The following is a 23,100-nucleotide window of genomic DNA, read 5'->3' as shown; positions in this document are numbered from 1 at the left end:
CAATGTGTTCTTCTCTAACCCATTAAGCCCCAACTCCCAGGACAATAGTGGAATCCTACACAGGTGTTCTGTGGGCACTGCCCTTCGGGCAGGTTGACCAGGACAGCAGCATTCAGGGGCTGAAATACCTCTCTTCCATTTATGGAACACCAGAGGATTGCACTGGCTTCTTGCTGGGAAGATCACATTCGGAGAGTACAGTTTTGGGTTGGACGTGAAGATTGTCAGAAATAAAACTTCTCACACATGAGTCTCTTTAAAACTGATGACACGACAAGCTTTATTTACAAGTCTGCAGAGTTGGACTTAACTGGCTTCTCACCAGTTAAGCCCCGATACATACAGTGCATTGATTTTTATACCTTTATTATTTGCCCTTCCCCTTCTTATTAATACTGTTTTAATTGGTTAGTATTACAAAAACATTCTAAGTATAACTGCATTATTAATTATCACGTTCGTTACGTACGCTGTGAACTCTACATTCACTGAATTCTGTTTCTCACACTTCTTATCAATCCTTTGTCTCCTGCATGTCTCTCACTATGACCATGAAAAGATAGGTTTAAAAAAACATATTCAGCAGCTCCTTTTGTCCTTGACTGCTAGTAAACTCTCTGTCCGTTCTGGCTTCCCTGTTTATGATTAATCATCACATTTTAACTTAAGTCTTTTTAACCTAAATTCTCTATATCACAATCCACCCCTTTCTCTCTTTAAAATGTGTTGAATATATGTTTAGATATTAATGGGGATTTTAAGCTAGGGAAGAGAAATGTTTTATGATACATTAATCTCACGCTGAAATAAAAGTCTTACAGGGTCTCCCATCCCCCCTGGTTGCATAGTTTGTTCGACCATGGAAATCACTAGGCTGCGTAGACAAGGAATAATACAGGGCAAAATAAGTAGGAGGAATAAAATACCTCCGATGACCCACAAGAAGGTATGCCACCAGGTTCCTCCAAACCATTTGTCCATCCAATTAAATTGTGGGAAAGGATGCCAGGTTTGAACCGGTACATGGGACAATGTACGAATATTATCAGCGATTTTACGAACGGCTTTTCCATTATCATCAATCTGTAAGCAGCAGTTAGTCAAATTAAGTTTACCACATACACCTCCTTCCGTGGCTAGGAGATAGTCTAGGGCTAGACGGTTCTGATATATAGCAGAGCGCATTTGACCTTGCTGGGATGCAAGTAATTGCAGGGCTATAGCTGTTTGATTTGTAACAATTTCAAGCACTGCTTGTAAGCGAATTATGCGATTTAACATATATATAGGAGTACGATAACCCCAAGATCCATCTTGAGCCCATGTAGCGGGACCATAATATTGAATTATGCGCTCTGGAGGCCAATCATCTCTCCATTCTCCCAAATGTACCGTGGTAGAGCGGGGTTCACGATGTAATGTATCAAAGATCTTCACGCCTAATTTATGACCGTGATCGTGGGGTAGAAGGAAAAATTCTGGGCGGATTATTCCTAGGAAACAAGTTCCACTCCACTGTGAGGGAAGACGAGTATAAGCTTTATTACCACATACCCAGAATAATCCATTTGGGGATACTCCATACCCCCTTTCCCAAACTCTTTTAAGAACAGGATTTGATTGGTATGGTCCTGTGATGGTGGAAGTGGTACAATTCCAAAACTGAATACTGCTATTAGACAGGGGTAGGCAATTAGTTTTAAAAACAGTAGATAAGAACCAAGTCTGAGGTTTAGGAAACCAAGTGAAAACACCAGGTGAAATGCGAATCCATACAGCCTTGCAGGGACTTTCTCCTACTGGGTATTTGCCGGCTCGTGAGAGACAATAAAAACCAGAGGGGACGTTAGAGAGAGACCAGGTTTCTCTTGATCTCGTTCGGTTAGTTGTCCAAATGCGGGAAATCATGGTCAATGAATTGAGAGGTTCTCCCCACCAAGGCCATTGTTCTGACATCCGTGGACCCCCGCAGACCCAACAATTGGTTACATTAAAAGTTCCTGCAATTTTAGTTGCCAGATCTACAAAAAGGTTTTCTCCCCCAATTGCATTACCGAAACTTACATGGTTATTTGGATGGACTCGAACTAAGTCCGGCTGTCTTAAAGGGACAGGCAATTTCGAGTGTGGAGTGTAACTTCTCATTGGAACAGTACGTTGGTGTATGCAAAACCAGAGTCCATCAGGGCATGGTGGGCTTGAGTCACCTTTCCAACCGTTAAGAGGGAAAGGAGTGGTATTAGGAATCTGTATATAATGACCCATATTATTTCCTTCTTTTTCCACACAAGGGGTATATGGATGTTGGGTGGTATTTTCTGCCCAGCATTTCTCAGGAACTGAGGTATGGGAAATGAAATTACCTTCCTTTCTTCCCCAAATGTGGTCCTGAAACAGGACCACTGTATCTCTGCATTTCTTACATTTCACACCTGATAAAGACATAGGCAAACTAAGAAAAATCAAAGAACATAACAATAACATTGTGAATTAAGTCTTTTTGCGAAATCGTAAGGTAAGAGGTTTTTCTCCAGGAATACAAGTCCAATCTGAGTTCGTATCAGGGTCCTGTGGCGCCTCTACAGGTCCCTTAAATCTGGATGCGTGTGTCCACCCCTTCTCTCTTGTTCGTGCTGCAGCTTCTGTAGTTAAGAGAACTTGGTATGGACCTTCCCACTGGGGCTGGAGTTTTTCAGTCTTCCAGGTCTTGATAAGAATCCAGTCTCCTGGTTCCACTTTGTGTAAAGAAAAGTCTAGAGGCGGTGTTTGTGCCAATAGTCCTCTCTTTCGTAAATCTGTAAGAGAGCGTGACAGTGCCTGTAAATAGTTCCTAACAAATATATCCCCTTCCCCCAAGGTGGGACACCCCTCAACTGTACTCCAGAAGGGAAGCCCAAACATCATTTCATAAGGGGGACAGCCCTACATCTTTTCGTGGGGCAGTACGAATTCTCAATAAGGCTAGGGGCAGACACTTTATCCAAGGCATTTTAGTTTCCACCATTAACTTTGTCAATTGGATTTTTAGTGTTCCATTCATACGCTCGACCTTCCCTGAGCTTTGTGGATGCCAAGGGGTATGTAATTTCCAAGAGACCTGTAATGCATCACAAATCAATTGCTGGATTTTTGAAGAAAAATGTGGACCCCTGTCTGAGTCTATAGAATCCATTATACCATATCTGGGGATTATCTGCTCTAGGAGGAGGCGAGCTACTGTAGAGGCTGTAGTATTTATTGTTGGGAAGGCTTCTACCCATCGGGTAAAGTGATCTATTATCATCAACAGATATTTCCATCTTTGAACTTGAGGTAACTCTGTGAAATCAATCTGGATACGTTGAAAAGGGCGTATGGCTAATGGTTGACCTCCCATGGTCCCTGTTCTCATTATCTTCTTATTAATTTTTGTGCATAGGTAACAATTTTGCACCTCTTGTTGGGCCAAGGTGCAGATTCCCTTACACACATAATCTCGAAGCACTGTGTCACATAAGGCTTGGGTGCCCCAGTGGCTCTGTTGATGCAGGTGTTTTAAAATATTGCGAGTTATTTCTTTATTTAGAACAATTCTTCCATCTGGTGTTTTCCATGTTCCATCAGGTAACTGGCTTGTGCCCAGCTGATCCATGTTCTTTTCTTCCTTAGCAGTGAAAATGGGAGCTGTCTTTATGCCTTGCCTTATTGGGATTAAAGTCAGCAAACGGATTTCTTGTTGCATGGCTGCTCTTTTGGCTTCTTCATCAGCCAATCTGTTTCCAATTGCTGTCGGGGTATCTCCCCTTTGATGGCTTGGTATGTAGACCACTGCTATTTCTTGGGGTAATGTTAAGGCTTCTAGAGTCAGAGTAATCATCTGTTCGTGTGCCAATTCCTTTCCTCTTGATGTAATTAGACCACGCTCCTTCCAGATCTTACCAAAGGTATGCACTACCCCGTATGCGTATTTGGAATCTGTGTAAATTGTTCCAATTTTCTTTGCCAGTATTCTGAGGGCTCTCTGCAAGGCATATAGTTCACAGGATTGTGCTGACCAGCTTCCGGGTAGTCTCGTGGATTCTACTACTTTCCAAGTATTTCCTTCTATTATAGCATACCCATTTCTTTTCATTCCGTCAACACATCTGGCGGAGCCGTCAATGTAGAATTCATATCCTTCTCCCAGCGGAGTATCGCAAAGGTCTTCTCGGGTCTTGGTCTGAAGATCTGTCAACTCGACACAGTCATGCTCCACCTCTTTTTCTGTTTCACTGCCGTATAAAAATTGAACTGGATTGCAGCTATTAATTTTTGCAAACTGTAAATCTTCTCCAACCATTAAAATGGTTTCATACTTTAATATGCGAGAATCAGTTAGCCATCGATGGGCAGTTTGTGTTAATAAAACACTCACAGAATGGGAGGTGTACACAGTCATCTTTCCTCCAAAAGTAAGTTTATGTGCTTCCTCTACCAACAGAGCAGCAGCCGCTACTCCCTGGATACACGTCGGCCATCCACGAGACACTGGGTCCATCATTTTGGAAAGGAAAGCCACTGGGTGTCGCTGACCGCCTTTTTCCTGTGTTAAAACTCCCACAGCTGTTCCTTGGTTATGAGTGACAAATAGCTGGAAGGGCTGTTTTAAAGAGGGCAGAGTGAGCACTGGGGCTCGTGTTAGGCGATGTTTCAAGTCCTCGAACCATCCCTCCTCCTCCTGGGTCCATTTCAATGGATAGTCATTTTCATTTGTCAGTTTATCATACATAAACTTCACCAAAGCTGAGTAGTCCTCTATCCATAACCTACAGTATCCTAAGAGTCCCAGGAATTGTCTTATTTCCTTCTTATTACGGGGTAAAGGCATTCTAGTGATTCCCGCAATTCGTTCAGGGGTAATTCGTTTCTGTCCTTTACTTATCTGGTGTCCCAGATATATCACAGTTTTCTCAACAAACTGTAACTTGTTTCTGGACACCCGTAGACCCTTTTTCCCCAGATAATTCAAGAGTCTAATGGTCTCTCCCCTCATTTCTTGTTCCTTGGGTCCTGATAATAGTAAATCATCCACATACTGCATTAGTTGGGAATCATCAGATTGTGGATAGTCCATCAGGATTTGTTCTAGCATTTGTCCAAACAGGTTTGGAGATTCAGTGAACCCTTGGGGCAATACAGTCCACCGAAACTGTCTCCGTCTACCTGTCCATGGATTTTCCCATTCAAACGCAAACATATCTCTACTTTTCTCTTCTAACGGACAAGTCCAGAAGGCATCCTTCAAGTCGATAACACTAAACCACTCATGGTCTGGGGGAATCTGACTCATAATAGTATAGGGATTAGGCACCACTGGGTGGCGGGTCTGAACAATAGCATTCAAACTTCTTAGATCCTGAACTAGGCGATAGGATCCATCTGACTTTTTAACTGGGAGTATAGGGGTGTTATAAGGTGACATGCATTCTTCTAATAGTCCGTCTCGTATTAAAGTCTCAATTACCGGCTGTAGCCCTTTTCTCCCTTCCAAAGAAATAGGATACTGACGTTTCCTTACCGGCTGATGACCTGGTATTAATGTGACATGTAAAGGTGGGATGTCCAGACCTCCTCGATTTCCTTCCTTATACCAGACTCTCTCGTCAATCTGCCGTTCATCCTCTTCCTTTAAGGCGCAGAGGTGGACTCGCACTTCTCCGTCCACAGGGAGAGCACCCAAACCTAGGAGAGCCTGTAAGTCCCTTCCTAGGAGGTTAAATCCAGCTGAAGGTAATAACAAGAGGTCTTGTACCCCTTCTCTTTCTTTCAGTTTCACTGTTACTTGGGGAATTATTGATACCATTCTGGGAGCCCCTTCTATCCCAGAAATTGTCAAATTACTTTTTATAGGCTCAGTTCCGATTGGCACAGTTATTACACTACTTCGTTCCGCTCCTGTGTCCACCATAAACACCACCTCTTCTCCCTTGGGTCCAATTTTTAGTTTTACCAGGGGTTCCCTCTTATATTTGGTCCCTAACATTTGGAACCCCTGACACCCCTAATCTTCTTACATAAGTTCGAGGGCACGCAATTCCCTCTTGTATCGGGGGCATTCCCTCTTAAAGTGTCCTTCCTCATTGCAGTAATAGCACTTAACGAACCTCCGGGGTCTTCCCTCTCTTGGATATTTTGGATTGTTTAGAGGAAGGTTTTGTTTTCTTTCCCCTCTGGATTCAGCATTCATCTGTCGGATAGTCTGTACCATAACCTTTGTCGCCTTCTTTTGATCTTCTTCTTCTCTCTGCACATATACTTTTTGTGCCTTTTTTAACAGTTCACTTAGGGGTTTTTCACTCCAGTCCTCCTCCTTTTCTAGTTTCTTTCTAATGTCTTGCCATGATTTGGAAACAAATTCAATTCGAATAAGCTGTTCACCCATTGGTGTACTAGGGTCCACACCAGCATACTGTTGGACATTCTTTCTCACCCTCTCCAAAAAATCAGTAGGGGACTCGTCTTTCCCCTGGTGGTTCCCAAATGCCTTGGTAAAATTGTGACCCTTTGGCACAGCCTCCCGTATCCCTTTAATTGTCCACTCTCTATATTGTCTCATACTTGCCAATCCCTCGGGTGTTCGTTTGTCCCACCTGGGTTCATTTAAGGGATATTTTTGTTCATGGGGTCTAGGGTCCCCAGGTTGTTCATATTCCCACATGAGGAGGGCAGCCCGTCGAATCATCTGCCTCTCCTGGGGTGAAAATAATGTTCCCATTATTGCCTGCATCTCTTCCCACGTATATGTGTTTGGTCCCAAGAATTGGTCAAGCTGTTCAGCCAGTCCTATAGGATCTTCCAATAACTTTTTCATTTCTTTCTTAAATCCCCGCACCTCTGTACTAGTTAGGGGAACATTCACATATCCCGTTCCCCCTCCCGGTCCTCCCATAGGAACTTCTCTCAGGGGATTTAGGTTTATTGAAAACTTTGATGGTCCTGGACCAGTCTGGGATCTTGTCCAGGGTCGGTTTACCGGTGGAAGTTTAGGGTCCGACTCCCTTAATTCATCCTTTTTATCCCGGCCCCCTTGGGGGCAATCAGATTCATCACCTTTCCCCTCCGGTAATAAGCTTTCCTCGGGCGCAGTAGGCACCGGGGGAATATAAGGAGGGGGAAGGTTGTCCAGAGGTTCCCATTTCTTTTCTCCTGCCACTCTCAATTTAAAACATTCTGTTAAGGATCCTGGCCAGGGAACCCAACAAAATGCATATGCTGACTCTTCTTGATTCACCTTTGGTCTCGAATTTACATATATGTTTAATGCTTGTCTAACCCAATCCTCATCAGATCCAAATTTCGGCCACCAGACCGAGGAACCTTTAATAGGTTGTTTTGACCAAAGGAGACAATATTGGACCATCTTTTTCTTGTTTTTGTCCCGATATCTTTTACTATCCCAATTTTCAAACATTCTCCCCAAAGGGCTGTCAAGGGGTACTCCCAGGAATTGTCCTGAATTTTCAGACGAGCCCTTAGATTTTGATCCTCCCATTTTCCCACCTAGATCTGTTTATCGTTGCTGAGGACCCTCTCGCTCTGGACCCTACTCCCTTCCTCTCAGACGCCTCGTCGGAGGTGCTGTCCCTCCTTCGGTTACCGCTGAGGTTTTCCTGGGGTTGACCCCTCTCTTCTCGGCACTTCGTCGGAGGTGCTGTCCCTCCTTCGGTTACCGCCGAGGTTTCCCTGGGGTCTATCCTAGAGTCCCGCGACAGGGTCCTCACACAATGACAAAAGATCTATACTTAATCTATTCCGTTAGGTTTTTATCCAAACAGGTGTATCCCGTTACACCTGTTACCCAATCCCCACACCACAATCGTAAGTCGTCACTTACCAGTGTCTTCCCGGGGATTGAACCGTCACCCTTCTCCTCTCCGTCTTGTCGTGTCACCCTGTCCGGATACCACTCGCTCAAGCCGCCCGAAGCGACGAGCAAGGGACTAGGAGCCGCTGAACTCAGTGGGGTGCACCGCCTCCGATGTCCCTCTTCTCGCCTCCCCTCACGGCCGGAGTGTAGATCCCGGACGAGCCCCCATTTGTCAGAAATAAAACTTCTCACACATGAGTCTCTTTAAAACTGATGACACGACAAGCTTTATTTACAAGTCTGCAGAGTTGGACTTAACTGGCTTCTCACCAGTTAAGCCCCGATACATACAGTGCATTGATTTTTATACCTTTATTATTTGCCCTTCCCCTTCTTATTAATACTGTTTTAATTGGTTAGTATTACAAAAACATTCTAAGTATAACTGCATTATTAATTATCACGTTCGTTACGTACGCTGTGAACTCTACATTCACTGAATTCTGTTTCTCACACTTCTTATCAATCCTTTGTCTCCTGCATGTCTCTCACTATGACCATGAAAAGATAGGTTTAAAAAAACATATTCAGCAGCTCCTTTTGTCCTTGACTGCTAGTAAACTCTCTGTCCGTTCTGGCTTCCCTGTTTATGATTAATCATCACATTTTAACTTAAGTCTTTTTAACCTAAATTCTCTATATCACAAAGATGAATGGAAGATAGTAAATTCTGTGACAAAGAGCCGTTACGACACATTCACATCCTTCACCGTGCTGGAGAAAAGGTCAAGATACCGTAAACCAAAAGTTAACATCGCATAGTGATTCCCAAAGTGGGTGCTGCCTCCCCTCTATGGGCATTTAAGAGACCCTTAGACTGGCACCTAGATTAGCGAATAATAGAGGGTCACAAGGCAGGAAGACTTTAGTATTTTAGTTTGGAAGGAATATATGGGTCTGCACAACATTAAGGGCATAAGGGCCTCTACTGTGCTGTAGTGTTCTATGTTCTAATGACATCATTCTTTTCACCTTCAAAGAATAGGCACCTGACCTGTCTTGCCCTTCTTTATAAATGTTCTGCATTTATATAAGTGGAGAATATACCGTGGTGATATGCTATTACTCCTCTAGGTCACCAGCACCACCACCTGACAACCTCATATATAAAGCCGACCAATCCTAGGCTCCTCCATTCTGACCTGGGCTTGCACAGAGGCAAGAACTTGCTTTATATACTTGTCTATTAAAACTAGCATTTAACTTGGACTCTGTCTAATGTGGTTGATGTTAGTCACAATTTAATAGACTAATATATATATATATATTTTATATATATATATATATATATATATATATACAGCTCCGCCTGTTAGTTAATTCAACGGAACCGGGATTGGCCGTGCAACCACCTGGGTTTCTGACTTACAATTAAGGATCGCGACAAGCACGGGCAGAAGGCGTACGACAAGTCGCCCTCCTGATCATGATCTACTACCAGGATCTCCTGGATGGGTTGCTAACTCTGAGACACCCCTAGCCAACCCCAATGTCCCACAGGGTGCACACGCTTGCCCAGGACCGAGTGTCCGCATGGCGAAGGGATCAGTTGGTAGGTGTCCACTCACAATCTGACCATGACATTAACCTTCCATTTGTTTTCAGGCAGCAGAGGAACTCAATCTAATGTATAATAGGGACAAGTGTGTCTTTAGCACTAGGTAACTGGCCATCCTGGGATATGTGGTACAGAACGGGGAAAATCAGCCCAGACCCTGTCCGCATGCACCTGCTCCCAGACCTCCCAGTCCCACACTAACAGAAAACCTTAAAGAGATATTTGGGACATTTTGCATATTATGCACAGTGGGTCCCCAACTATGAGGACAGGGCTTGCCCACTGATAAAAGCCTCCGGTTCCCAACCTGCCCAGCAGCTGTCAAAGCCTTCACAGATATTAAGGACCTGACTGCAAAAGCAATCCTGCCATCCATAGATGAGACGATCCCATTCCAAGAGGAGACCGATGTATCAGATGTAGCGCTAGCTCCTACACTGAACCAGGAGGGGCGACCGGTAGCCTTTTTCTCATGGACCCTACAGTGGTCAGAGGTGAGAGACTCAGCAGTGGAAAAGGAGGCTCAAGCCATTGTGGAAGCAGTAAGGCACTGGAGAGATTATCTGGCATGGAAACCTTGTCAGGACCAATGATCTATGGCTTTTACGTTCGCCAACCAGAACAGGAGAAGATAAAAAAACAATAAAATCTTGTGCTGGAGGATAGAATTGACTACATATAATTATGACATTCTTTACCATCCAGGGAGGCTCAATGAGCCCTCAGATACACTGTCCAGGGACAACTGTGAGGCCCTCAACCACATGTCCCAACTGCAGAGCTTGCACAATGAGCTGGGCCACCCGGGAGTCACTAGACTGTTTCACTTCATAAGGACCCAAAATCTCCCATTCTCGGGAGAGGAAGTAAGGACAGTAAACAAGGGCTGTCCCATCTGTGCGGAATGCAAACTACAATTGTACTGGCCGGATAAAGCTACACTTATGAAAGCTACTAGATCTTTTGAACACCTCAGCCTTGTCTTTAAAGGCCCGCACCCTTCCTACGACAGGAATGTCTATTTCCTTAATGCCATAGACGAATACTCCCACTGATCTTTTGGAATCCCATGTCCCCACGTATCGGCAGCCACAGTAGTAAAGTGCCTGCAATCCATTTTCAGCATGTGTGAGTACTCCAGCTATGTACACAAAGAGGGGTTCCGCTTTATGAATGCCGAAGTCGACCCAGTACCTACAGGACAGAGGTTTTGCCACCAACTGCACCGCAAGCTACAGTTCCAGGGGAAATGGGCAAGTAGAAAGGGAAAATGCCTCTCTCTGGAAAACCATCCTGTTGATCTGAAAGGCAAAAGACCTACTCGTGACAAGATGGCAAGATGTGTTACCAGAGGCTTTACATTCTATACGCTCGTTATTATGTACCACCACTAACACAACACCACATGACCATATGTTTTCCTTTATGAGGAAAGCCGCGACAGGCACAGTGCTGCCTAGATGGTTGATGACACTGGGACCAGCACTCCTCTGGAAGCACTGCCCAGCCCCACAAAATGGACCCACGGGTGGACCCAGTGGAGTTGAGCCAGGTCGAATCCCCACTATGCATTTGTCACATTCAGGGACGGACGGGAAGACTCGGTGGCCACCAGGGACTTCGCACCGGTTGCAATTGTGGACAATGTGGGAGACTCACAGTCCCCTATGGATCAGCATGAAGGCAACAGACACTAGGACAGCCAACCATCACACCACCCCAAAGGGCCCCGCCAAACAATACACTCCCAACAACCAGTACTCGTACAGAAAACCATACACCCCCTCCCACCCTGCAACCGACAGGAATCCCTACACCCCCTCAGCATACTCCCACCTTGCAACCGACAGGAAGCCCTACATCCCCTCAGCATACTCCCACCCTGCAACCGATGGGAAGCCCTACACCCCCTCAGCATACATCCACCCTGCAACTGACGGGAAGCCCTACACCCCCTCGGCATACTCCCACCCTGCAACTGACATGAAGCCCTACACCCCCTCAGTATACTCCCACCCTGCAACCGACGGGAAGCCCTACACCCCCTCAGCATACTCCCGCCCTGCAACCGACGGAAAGCCCTACACCCTGTCTTGGGTAAACTTATACCTCTCATTTTGTTCGTTTTAGATTGGTCACAGTGTTTGAGCTACCGAAAGAAAATAGACGCACACACACCGAGAGCAGTTCAGTTTATACAAGGCTTTATTACTAAATTTAAATCTGAATTCACACTACAATATGCAAGCCCTTCCCAATTATACATCAACACCTGGACTGGTCCCAACTGCTGAAGCAAGGCAACGACTGCACATTTGTAGAAGGTTGTCGGGGCGCTGGTAGCAGCTTCTCCACCTCCCTTGACCGGGACGTTAGCTGGATTCTTGAAGTTCTTCTTGCTGAGAGATGTTGCCACCTCTTGGAGAGTCTCAAACTTCAGCAGTGGGACCATGGCTTATATTACCCCAAAAGTTGTTTACTTCAGATCTTATCTCTTTGAATAAATGATTTAATTATCTTCAAGGTCTCCTGACAGTCTGCGACCAACAAAAGACAACTGCATCTCTGGGCCTCATGAGGGAAGTTGGATAATGTCTACTGATTCATATGCATCCCTGGGCCCCATAGTGTAAATTTAGATAATGTCTACTAATTCATATGCAACAAGCAGGTTCTCAGCCTTGCAGGAGCAAAGGCTGCAAAAGTAAGAAACATGGTTTAAATCTTCCATTACACACCCCCTCATCATGCTCCCACCCTGCAACCGATGGGAACACCCCCTCAGCATACTTCCACCCTGCAACTGACGGGAAGCCCTACACTCCTTCGGCATACTCCCACCCTGCAACCGATGGGAAGCCCTACACCCCCTCAGCATACTCCCACCCTGCAACTGACGGGAAGCCCTACACCCCCTCAGCATACTCCCACCCTGCAACCAATGGGAAGCCCTACACCCTCTGAGCATACTCCCACCCTGCAACTGACGGGAAGCCCTACACCCAATCATCATATTCCCACCCTGCAACCGATGGGAAGCCCTACACCCCCTCAGCATACTCTGGGGAGCAGGGCACCAGAAATGGAGAGAACATCCCTGTTAAGAAGGTGAAGCTTGGGATATGATTCCACCGGCCAGTGACCATAACAGTGGATCAGAAATGGGTTCAGCGGCTAAAGGAGCCACACAGGCTGCACATGAGTTATGTTCATGGGAACCGCTCAGGCTGCGGGCTGCTGGAGACTGGCTCATGGGAATCCCCGTAGGAAATGGGATACGAGAGGGTGCTGAGGGCAAAAAGGGCTTCTGAAGGGTCTCGGATGCTGAAGGCTTCCTGATCATGTCGGAGGTTTGGATCTGGAGCTTGTGTTACACAACACCAATCGTTGTGGACCCTGACATCATCAACAACACACTGCCGCAACTACCTGTCCTAGCGGAGCTAGATGCTGAATTTACCATCACCGATGTCATAAAAGCAGTCCATTGCATGAAAAATAACAAATCACCTGGAATCAATGGTATCTCTTCTGAGATCTTGAAGATTGGTGGCGAAGCACTTACCTCCGAGCTCACAATACTATTCAAAACATGTTGGCTCCACCGTTACATCCCCAAAGATCTGCGGGATGCAAATATTGTGACCCTTTCCAAGAACAAAGGTGACCACCAAGACTGCAGTAACTACCATGGCATCTCACTGCTCAGCCTTGTAGACAACATACTCTGTTGTGCAATCCCATTCAACCCCCCCCCCCACCCCCACGTCTGCCAACCATCGCCAACAGAATACTGCCTGAAAGCCAATGTGGCTTTCGGCCATCTCCATCAACTATCGATTTGGCCTTCGACTTCCAACAACTGCAAGAGAGATGCATTAAACAACGCAAACCTCTCTATATGTGCTTCATCGACCTGACCAAGGCCTTTGACTCACATCTATTCCATGTCTTAAAACATCTTGGCTGCCCTGACACACTACTGTCCATCATCGTCCAGTTTCACAACATCATAGAGGCCACTGCCCAATTCGATGGCTTGAGATCAGAAGAGTTCCCAATCCAATGCAGCATAAAACAGGGTTGCGTACTCGCTCCAGTTCTGTTTGGCATTTTCATCTCTGCTCTTCTGCGCCATGCTTTTCCAGAAGCTTCAGGCACAGCGCTGCACACAAGGAGCTCCAGAAAACTTTTTAATCTGTCACGGCTCCGGGCCAGGACATAAATCAGAAGAGTTATGATTTGAGAACTGCTCTATGCAGATGATGCTGCCGTCATGGTTCACTCCCAGCCAGAGCTGCAAGTATTGTGTGATGCATTTGCATCTGCCTGCACTGAATTTGGTCGGAAAATGAGCCTGGGCAAGACGGGCATCTTTAGCCAACAAACCCACGACACTCCATCAGTTACGATCAATGGGTCAGTGCTCGCCAACATAGACAAATTCTGCTACTGAGGCTTCACTGTGACAACAACGAACTCACTTGATGCAGAACTGGACACAAGCCTGGGAAAAGCATCCACTGTCTCCGTGCCCATGTGTGGGAAAACTGCCACCTCTCCACCAAGTTGAAAATCCGAGTCTACGAGGCCTGCGTGCTGAGTATGCTTCTCTACAGCCTTGAACCCTGGGTCACATACATAAAGCATGAACACTGCCTAACGCATTCCATTTCTGCTGCCTCAGATCCATCCTAGGCTACTCATGGCACGACAGAGTCACAAACGTCCAAGTCCTGGAGAAGACTGGAGGTACGGACCTCTACTCAATCATTCGCGCTCACTGCCTGCGGTGGGCTAGCCACATTGTCTGTATGCAGGATGGCCGATTGCCCAAAGATGTCCTCTACGGTGGGCTACCAGATGCTCCCCGCAATGTTGGCCGCCCACGTTTTCACTACAAAGACGTAATCAAGTGCAATCTCCAGTCATTCCATGTCAACCATACTGACTGGGGGGACCTCGCCAAAAAAATCGCACTGCATGGCGTTCTGCGATTCGCAGTGGAACATCACAATGTGCCAACGACTACAAAAAGTTCCGTGAGGGCAGAAGAGCGACAAGACACCGTGTTCATGTTCACTTGCGAAGGGATGGGCCACGATGTTGTCAATGAATTGAACAGGAGACTGTGCAGCCGCAGAGGCTGATGGAGCATAGGAGGAGAATTCACAGACCGTGGCTCTGAACAGAGATTGTTTTGATTCCCTTTCTACTCCAATAGCTCAGTGCTTAAAGCACTGGCCTTGTCAACATTCCTTGCTGGGGCCTCATTTCTGCAAGGGGAGCTGGACAAAGTGGTGACTCTCCGTCTGCCTAAAATAAAAGGAGTCTTGAACCTTGAACCTCAGTCAGAAGTGAGGAGCTGTTTGGAAAGGCTGGGTGCTGAAGCCTATCAGCTCCTCTCTGAGCGGTGAAATGGATCGGTTCCAATTTGCAATCGTAGCAGTAGGTCTATGGTGGATGCCATCTCACTGGCACTACACAAAGCCCTGGAACTCCTGGACAGCAAAGATGCATACTTCAGGATGCTTTTTATCGACAACAGTTTGCCATTTAACACCATCATTCCCTCAAAATTGATCATCAAACTCCAAGACCTTGGGACTCAACACCCCACTGTGTAATTGGATGCTGAATTTCCCTCTCCTCCTGTCCACAATCAGTGAGGATCAGTAAGAACATCTCCTCTACAATCTCCACCAGTACCAGAGGGCTGTGTTCTTAGTCCCTGCTTTCTCTCTATAAACTTATGACTGCGTGGCTCAGTACAACAAAGCCAATGCAACTGATGCTACCATGGTAGTGGATTATATATAATGGGGCGATGAGACAGCATACAGGAGGGAGAATGAAAACTTGGCTGAATGGTGCACGAACACCCAACTCCCACTCAATGCCACCAAAACCAAGGAGCTGATTGTGGACGTCAGGAAGGGAAATCCAGAGTTGTATGGTTCAGTGATCATCAGGGGATTAGTGGTGGAGAAGGTGAGCAAATTTCAGATCTTGAGAGTCATTATCTTGGACCCAACACACAAATGCCATTGTGAAGAAAAGACATCGACACCTGTACTTCCTCAGGGATTTGCGGAGGTTTGGTACGACATCAGAAACCCTGGCAAATTTCTACGGAGGTGTGGTAGAAAGTGTGCTGATCGGCTCCATCCCAGTCGGGTATCGGCACATCAATACCTTTGACTGAAAAGCCCTCTGAAAGGAAGTGGACACAGCCCAAGACATCACAGGCAAAACCCTCCTCACCAACGAGAATATCTGGAACTCTGCCATCGGAAAGCAACAGCAATCTTCAAGAATCCACACCACCCAGCACACGCTCAGGAAAGAGGTAGCCACAAGACCCACACCATAAGTTTCAGGAACAGCTGCTACCATCAGACTCCTCAACAACAAACTCAGTCAGGGACTTATGTAAGGAGGGTACTTTTACACTTCATTGATGTTTTTCTCTCTGTATCGTACAGTCGGTTTGTTTAAATTTCTTTATTTGTTTACATCTCAACGTTGAGTCAGTTTTATATGGCATTGCCAAGAAGGTTAATTCTGCATGGCCCGCAGCAAAAACTATTTCAGGGATCGATGTGACGTCATGTATGAACTCTGACAAAAAATCTGAAATCCGAAATCGGAAATGTCAGATGTTTTACACGTCTGGACATGGCAAAAGAAACCTTTCCAATGCACTGTTGCCAAAAGTGACTTTAGTTAGGGAATCTTCTGGGGTTTGGAGCCTTCATAATGTGACAAAGACAAGGCCATTTCCTAACCCCTGTTGATCTAAGTAATGTGAATAAAACATCTGGGATCCTAGCTCCATGAAACAAGCCTTAGAGAAGTTGGGTCACTCTATGGTGCCATGTTCTCCCAGAGTAAATCATGTCTGATACCAAACTTTTTTTCCCCTCCCAGAGCAGTTTAATGATTTTGGGAGATGTAATGGTGTCAAATAAACATTCCATCATCTGGAATCCAATGAAGTGGTTCAACCACATCAGAAATGACCACAGCCAGAGTGAGTTGGGGCGGGGGAGTGAATTTGTCCAATTTGCGAAAACATTCACCACGTGTCATTTTTCTTACAGACAGGCCAGATTGGGCTGTCTTATCACACCCCCTCATAGAGGAGGGTATCAATCACTTCCCCGATCTCCTTATAGCCCCCTGGCACCCGATCCAGGTGGGTGCAGACTACCTGGGAGGGAGGGGCAATGACAAGAGGAGTCCACCTGGCTGCCCCGACAACAATGGTTGGCGGGAGACCCTCAAATATAAACTGCCCCTTGAGTACATTCATTCCGAGAATGTGGGGGGGTTGGGGTCTCATTGTGACATCATAGCGAGAGAGTAAATATTGGGAGATTGCCATGGTTTCACTTGTCTTTCTGTATTATTGTGTAACAATAAACCCATTGATGACATCACACAGCCAGCAAACCCAGTTGCTGAGACTGCAGTCGTGTCCATTGTGAGGGTTCAACGTGGTGCGAGCGCGTGGCACAGTCTTTGCCGAATACCAGGGCTTTTTGGCCAAGTGAGGCTCACGGTGGTGACGTATTTGAATTACTACATCACACGTCACTGGAAACACCTCGCGTGTGACTTGCAGGAGAATGGGCAATGCCTTGTGCTGTCTACGAGTGGCACGAGTGGCTGGGGAAGAGGAGCAGAGTAGGAGATCCCTCACTCCTCGGAAAAGAATGACGTGCAACTGCTGCAAGAAGATCAGAGGCAGGTGGTTTCATTCCCGAGTTGCTGCGGAGGAATCGTCAGACTTCAATGTCGACCGCAGGGAAGAAAACACGCAGCAGGTACTCTCGGTCACGTGTGAAACCTTCTATGAGGCAATGTCGAAATGAACATAAGTTGTACTGTGTGCACAAGGTTCATTACTCACGTAAACATCAGACACTCATCCTATAAGGAGAGCTTGGTGTTTCGCAGCTAATTATCTCCAATTCAGTGTTGGTAAATCAGTTACGCTTTGTCTTATCTTTTTCCAAAGCATCTACAGATTGGGTGCTTCATTTATTCTGAAACTTAAACAAGGTCATCAACAAGTGAATCCTACTTGGAATTTATACATTCCTACTTAATAAATGGGTCCAGATAGTCTTATTTTTGTAAATTAAAATGAAAAACATTCTCTTTCCTTTCACAGCACAAAGGATCCCCAAGGTTTAAAGTGTAAATGATAAAACTGGAATTACTGGATATTTCAATAAGAACAGAAAAGGCTGGAAACTCCCAGCAAGTCAGGAGGTGACCAACCTGCTGACTATTTCCAACATTTTCTGTTGTTACATTTGAAGTATAATTATTTTTAATATTTCTTCTGGGAATAATTGGCTGTCAAAGGCAGGAATTAAATTCTCTTTATTGTTTTGGAGTAGGGAGAGTTTAGTGCTTTTTTTAGGAAGGAATATATGGGTTGGCACAACATCAAGGGCTGAAGGGCCTGTACTATGCTGCAGTGTTCTATGTTCTGTGTTTCTGCCATGGTGATTTAAGAGTAAATATTAACCAAGGACCCCCAGAAGAATGTGCCCTTTCCTTTGGTTTCTGCCCTGGAAGAAAGACTGATGAAAGACTGGAGTCCTGGTTTTCTGGCTGAAATCAAAACAAGAGTGTTCTTCGTAAAGATGCACCAAGAATCTGTGGTTTGCCTTTCATCAAATTCAAGTCAGAAACCTCAGCCTTGAGTGTATAGGTGTAAAATCTGAATGTCTCTGGGGATTGACCCTGTGCCATGTGTTCAGTTGCAATGCCTTCAGCAACCCTTGAACCAATGTTCATTGGGCCAATCCTGAAAGGTGTTTTGCCTTGCTTTTTCCAGATACTTTTGTTCTGTTCACTGCCATGGTTCACATGATGAAGATAATGCTTTGCAGTGGATTTGAAAATAGTCATTAAGTTTTAACTGTGACTTTTACCTGCAAGACCACATGCTTGTTCTTGGTAAAATGTTTTTATTGAGTTTAACATATAAGCATACATACAGAAATCTGAAAACCACGTGACAATTCATTCCATTACGAGTAAGGACACGCGAAGAAAACAAAGTTAATGAAACTACATTCAGGATGACTTGTTAACCTCCAAAACAATTACACTCCAACTCCAATCATCCAAAATCAGATTCGCTGAAATCCTCATTTATCCAAAAGTTTACAAAAATTCAAATAAATGAAGATATCCAAAACAAATCAGGAATCTGCATTTATCTGAAATATTTTTCAGAGACAAACTAACCTCTCAGGTTGAAAAAAAAATTATTGCACGTGAAATTAGAACATCGATTGTTCTCGTTTCAGGTAACTCCCTCCCCTCTCTTTTTCTATTCCTTCTTTACCTTCCCCTATTGACTTTTCTCTCCAACTCTCCCATCAAACTGCACACCACTCACTCCCAGCAAGTGGTTGGAAGAATCCCTTGTCCTGCCGTCGTCCAGGAGAGCGGCCTCTCGGCAGCAGCCGGTTGGTCACAGCCCTTTCAGATAATCGGAGTTGTAATGTAATAAGAAATAATCTATATGGTGAACCCATTTATTGAAATAAATTGTACAAAACAAAAGAATAAAAAGAAAAAGAAAACAACTCGAAAAATTAAATCTAAAAAATACATCTAATCTAATGCCTCTCTCTAATCAAGGTTACCTTGCAGACAGAGTAAAATGGGGATTTTTGTTTAAGGTATTGGAAAAATTTAAATTTGGGCCACTCTTTATTGGTTGGGTGAAGGCCTTATATAAAAATCCATTGGCTAGAGTGGTGACAAATGGACAAGTATCTTCTTCCTTTATATTATCTAGATCAACTTGACAGGGTGTCCTTTGTCACCGGCTTTATTTGCTTTGGTTATTGAACCGTTAGCGCGAATGATTAGACAAGATAGTGATATTAAAGATATTAAGGCGAATGAGGAAGAGTATAAAATGAATTTATTTGCCGATGATGCTTTGATATATTTAACAAATCCTACGCAGTCGTTAGGAAGGTTACATGCAAGGTTGGAACAGTGTGGTGCATTATCAGGATATAAGGTTAATTGGGATAAGAGTGAAATGATGCCTTTGACAAGAATGGATTTTGCAAACTGCAGATATTGTTACATTTAAGCGGTTGGATAAAATTAAGTATTTTGGGATAAATGTAGATGATAATTATAATCATTTATATGAGTTGAATTATAGACTATTATAGCATAAAATTAAATTAGATTTAAATAGGTGGAAAGATTTACTGATAACTTTAATAGGGCGATGTGGCGGCGCAGTCTCCCATGGTGTATAACGCCACATGGCGGAGCAGCCATGGGAAGATGGCGCTGTCAAGGTTTTCTCCCTGCCTCAAGTCACCTGCCCAGCGCACGCCTGGGGCAGCGATTCTGATATCACAATGCACGAGGTGACTGAGCTTAGGCTGCCCTTAAGCGGGCGCGGGCTGAATTTGAATAAAAACGTCATTAATGGCTTTCAATGTGGTGGCTGAGTCTTTCTTGGTTGTGTCCATCACGACAGTGTTTTAAAATGAATGTTTTCCCCCGTATTCAGTATTTTTGTCAATCAATTACATGTGGGATTCCTAAAAGGTTTTAAGGATTTCCATGTGCTGGGAAGATCTTTATTATGAAAAGGTAAATTGGCAAGAGTATCTATACAAAAATTGACTTGGAGTTTTATAATTACCACATTTTCAGGATTATTATGAAGCGGCACAATTCAAGTTTATTAATAGAATGGTTGGATCACAACAATGTTTACGTTGGGCTAAAATCCAAATGGCTCAGCTTCATGAACAAAGAATGATACAGTTTATTTATAAATGGAATGCTCAACTTTTCCAAAATTATCCTTTACCGGTGTTAAAACATTTCATGGAAATATGGTATCGGACCAACGTTGCTATTGGTGCTGAGGGCAAAATTTCGGCTAAAACCCTTTGTATTAAAATAAGCTTTGTATAAAAATAAATCACGTATTCCTGAATATTTGGGAAAAGAAAGGTATTATCTTGGCCGAAGATTGTTATGAAGCTGGAAATTTTGTTTCATATCAATGATGGAATGAAAAATATGGATCAGGTCCATGCTTAGTTACCAACTTTGTTACTAGATAATTTTGGACACAGTTTGAGATTACCTCGAAGGAAGAGATTTGAATGTTCAATTATTGAAGGAGGGGAAAGGGGATTGATTACACAAATGTATGCTTTATTACAAAATAAGATGCCTAAGTCGGATATTTATAAAGTGAGAAGTAAAAGGAAGAAGGATCTGTCGGTTTTAATTTCTCAGGATGATTGGATGACATTATGTGAGGACAGTGTGACTAAGCCAGTAAACGTAAGATAAAGATTCGTTCATTATAATTTTATTCATCAACTTTACTTAACACCTGAGAAGTTGAAGAGGTATAGATTTATCTCTTTGGATATGTGTTTTCAATGTGGGGAATAGATAGGGTCTTTTTTACATTCAGTATGGTTAGGTGATCAGGTGAAACCCTTTCTGAATGGAATTATGGAATTTTTATTGGGACATATGAAGTAAAATGGAGTTTGGAAATGAAATTGGGTACATTTCAAATTGCATTTATTCAGTTGGAATAGGCAGTAGCGAGAAAATGTAAAGCTATAACCTGGAAAGATTAAATTGAATTAAGTATTCAGAGATGGGACATGGAATTGCAATCATGTATTCCATTGGAAAAGATAACTTACAATTTACGCCATCCGTCTACCATTTTTGTTAATGTGCGGGTCCCTCTGTGAAATGTATGGGTCTAAATATGTCATGGTTGATTGGTGACATCAAACCCGACTATGATGGTTTGTTTCTTTAGTTTGAGGTTGTAGAGGATGGGAGGGAGCTAAGAGAGGGGGTGGGAGGGGGGTATATATGGGGGAAATTTTTGTATGTTAATATGATGTATTTTATTGTGGATTTTGAATTTGATTTTAAATAAAGTATACAAAAAGAAGGTTACTTTGTAGACCACATGCTAATAGTTCCTTTCATTGTTGTTCAATAACATCTGATCCTTTCCTGCTTCTAAACTGTATTTCTGTGAAATCTCCACACAGCGGCTTCTCTGTGTATTTCCGGCACTACCTGATCCAATGCACTAATTGATAAAGTGGTGTCTGCAACCTATCTTAAGGAAGGCTGAGACGACCACAGATCGCTAGTGATTGTTGTTTACTTTCAAGCAAAGTTGGCTCGGCCAAGGGTTCTTCTCAGATCTCTGAATATGCAGTGTGACAAGAGTTTTAGAGGTAGCTTGGAATGAATTACTCGAGCAGCTTCCACACACACACATTTGAAAAGCCAGAATTTTAGCAGGATTATTGCATCCTGCTTTTTGCAAAGGAGCAACAAAGTATCCACATACAGCTTGCCTAGGAGAGCATGTGGCGTTAGCAGGCAGAGTTAGAACAGCTTTGCTCTCAGAGAGGGAGGGAGTGAGAGAGAAGGAGTCAGAGAAATCTGTTCCAGAGGGACAAGCTGCCAAACTTTGGAAGGCTGCCTGGTCAAAGGAGAAGACTGGTGGTCTGAAAGATGGCCTGAAAGAAAAAGGATCATCCGGAGAACCCTGAAGGGGGCAAGTTCTGTCAGAAAGACTAATTAAGAAGAAATCAGTTGCAGATGCTCTGGAAATGGAATCTCTCTCTCTGAAAACCAGCAAGAGCCCTTCTGAGTGGTAACCATTTGTCTGTTAAACACCAAAGCTTGGTGAACTTTGTTAATGCTAATGTATGAGCACTGTTGCAAGAATTGCCTGCAACCAGTGAGATTGGACTGTGATCCAAAGAACTTTTCTAATCTTCAATACACATTACACTCACCTGCACTTAGTATTTGAGGGCGGATTAAGTGGGTTAGGTAGGTTAAGTAATAAGTTAAAGTTCAATTCTGTTTTCATGTTCAAATAAAATTCTAAACTACTTTTGTTTAAATAACCCTGTGTTGTCGTGCATATCTATTGCTACTGGTTTTTGGGGTCATCTGGACTCCGTAACATTTTATGGGGGCTCATCCTTTAGGATTTGAACATTGCAGTTTCATGATTTATTAGTTGATTGGGATGTTTTTGCAGGCTATTTTTACAAGCTTACAGAAAGCTTGTGTCTGGAAAAACTGCAGCAATGGATGTTGATACATTTTTGTTACAACCATCACCTGCAGAACTGCAGAAGGTGAGAAAATAGGAACTGATGGCTATTTCTGAGGCATTGAAAATTGTTGAAGTTAAACATTGGATGAGAAAAGTACAAACGTAGAGGATTATAATAGTGAAATATTACATGTGAAGGAAAATTTGTTGAGGAAGACTCACAAAAGGACATTCCAGAATAATAGGCATTTTCAGAGAGCTCATGTGGACCAGATTAATAAACCTGTTCATAAGGTTAGGATGGAGCAGGATAGTAGGGCTGAAATAAAGTCTGGAGAAAATGTTCAGTAAAAAGATGAAGGAAAGGTAGGAAAGGACAGAACTTCTGTATTTATATGCCATTTGTGTAAGAAAGCTGGTCGTGTGACTGTCTAGTCTTGAAACAGAAAAGGTAAAAACAGGTTTAACCAGAACCTTGTATACAGAAACAGTGGAATTTAAGGAGAGCAGAGGTGCATAACCTGA

The 23,100-nt window shown here is 44.0% G+C and overlaps 2 protein-coding genes across 4 annotated transcripts in view; one reads left to right on the top strand and one right to left on the bottom strand.

The window, feature by feature from the left end:
* Positions 1-251: 251 nt before the first annotated feature.
* LOC138750556 (endogenous retrovirus group 3 member 1 Env polyprotein-like) overlaps positions 252-23,100 on the bottom strand; it is a 474,937-nt gene continuing 452,088 nt past the window's right edge. Inside the window, exons 1-2 of one of the 2 annotated variants that reach the window (XM_069912654.1) lie at positions 7,853-8,521; positions 252-2,795 (exon numbers count right to left, since the gene is read on the bottom strand). In XM_069912654.1, coding sequence (XP_069768755.1) covers positions 781-2,484 — 1,704 coding nt within the window. In that variant the 5' untranslated portion in view covers positions 2,485-2,795; positions 7,853-8,521 and the 3' untranslated portion in view covers positions 252-780. Of the gene's footprint in view, positions 2,796-7,852; positions 8,522-23,100 lie in introns of those variants that run through there. The other variant, XM_069912655.1, reaches the window with a different exon arrangement.
* Positions 16,947-23,100, top strand: part of LOC138750565 (microtubule-actin cross-linking factor 1-like) — a 34,427-nt gene continuing 28,273 nt past the window's right edge. For both annotated transcript variants that reach the window (XM_069912671.1, XM_069912669.1), the window contains exon 1: positions 16,947-17,272. In XM_069912671.1, the coding sequence (XP_069768772.1) occupies positions 17,075-17,272 (198 nt within the window). In that variant the 5' untranslated portion in view covers positions 16,947-17,074. The remainder of the gene's footprint in view (positions 17,273-23,100) is intronic.

The sequence above is a fragment of the Narcine bancroftii genome, unplaced genomic scaffold, assembly GCF_036971445.1.
Source record: "Narcine bancroftii isolate sNarBan1 unplaced genomic scaffold, sNarBan1.hap1 Scaffold_166, whole genome shotgun sequence".
In the NCBI taxonomy this organism is placed as follows: domain Eukaryota; kingdom Metazoa; phylum Chordata; class Chondrichthyes; order Torpediniformes; family Narcinidae; genus Narcine; species Narcine bancroftii.
Note: the sequence above shows the minus strand (reverse complement) of the source record. Positions and strands in the feature narration are given on the sequence as shown.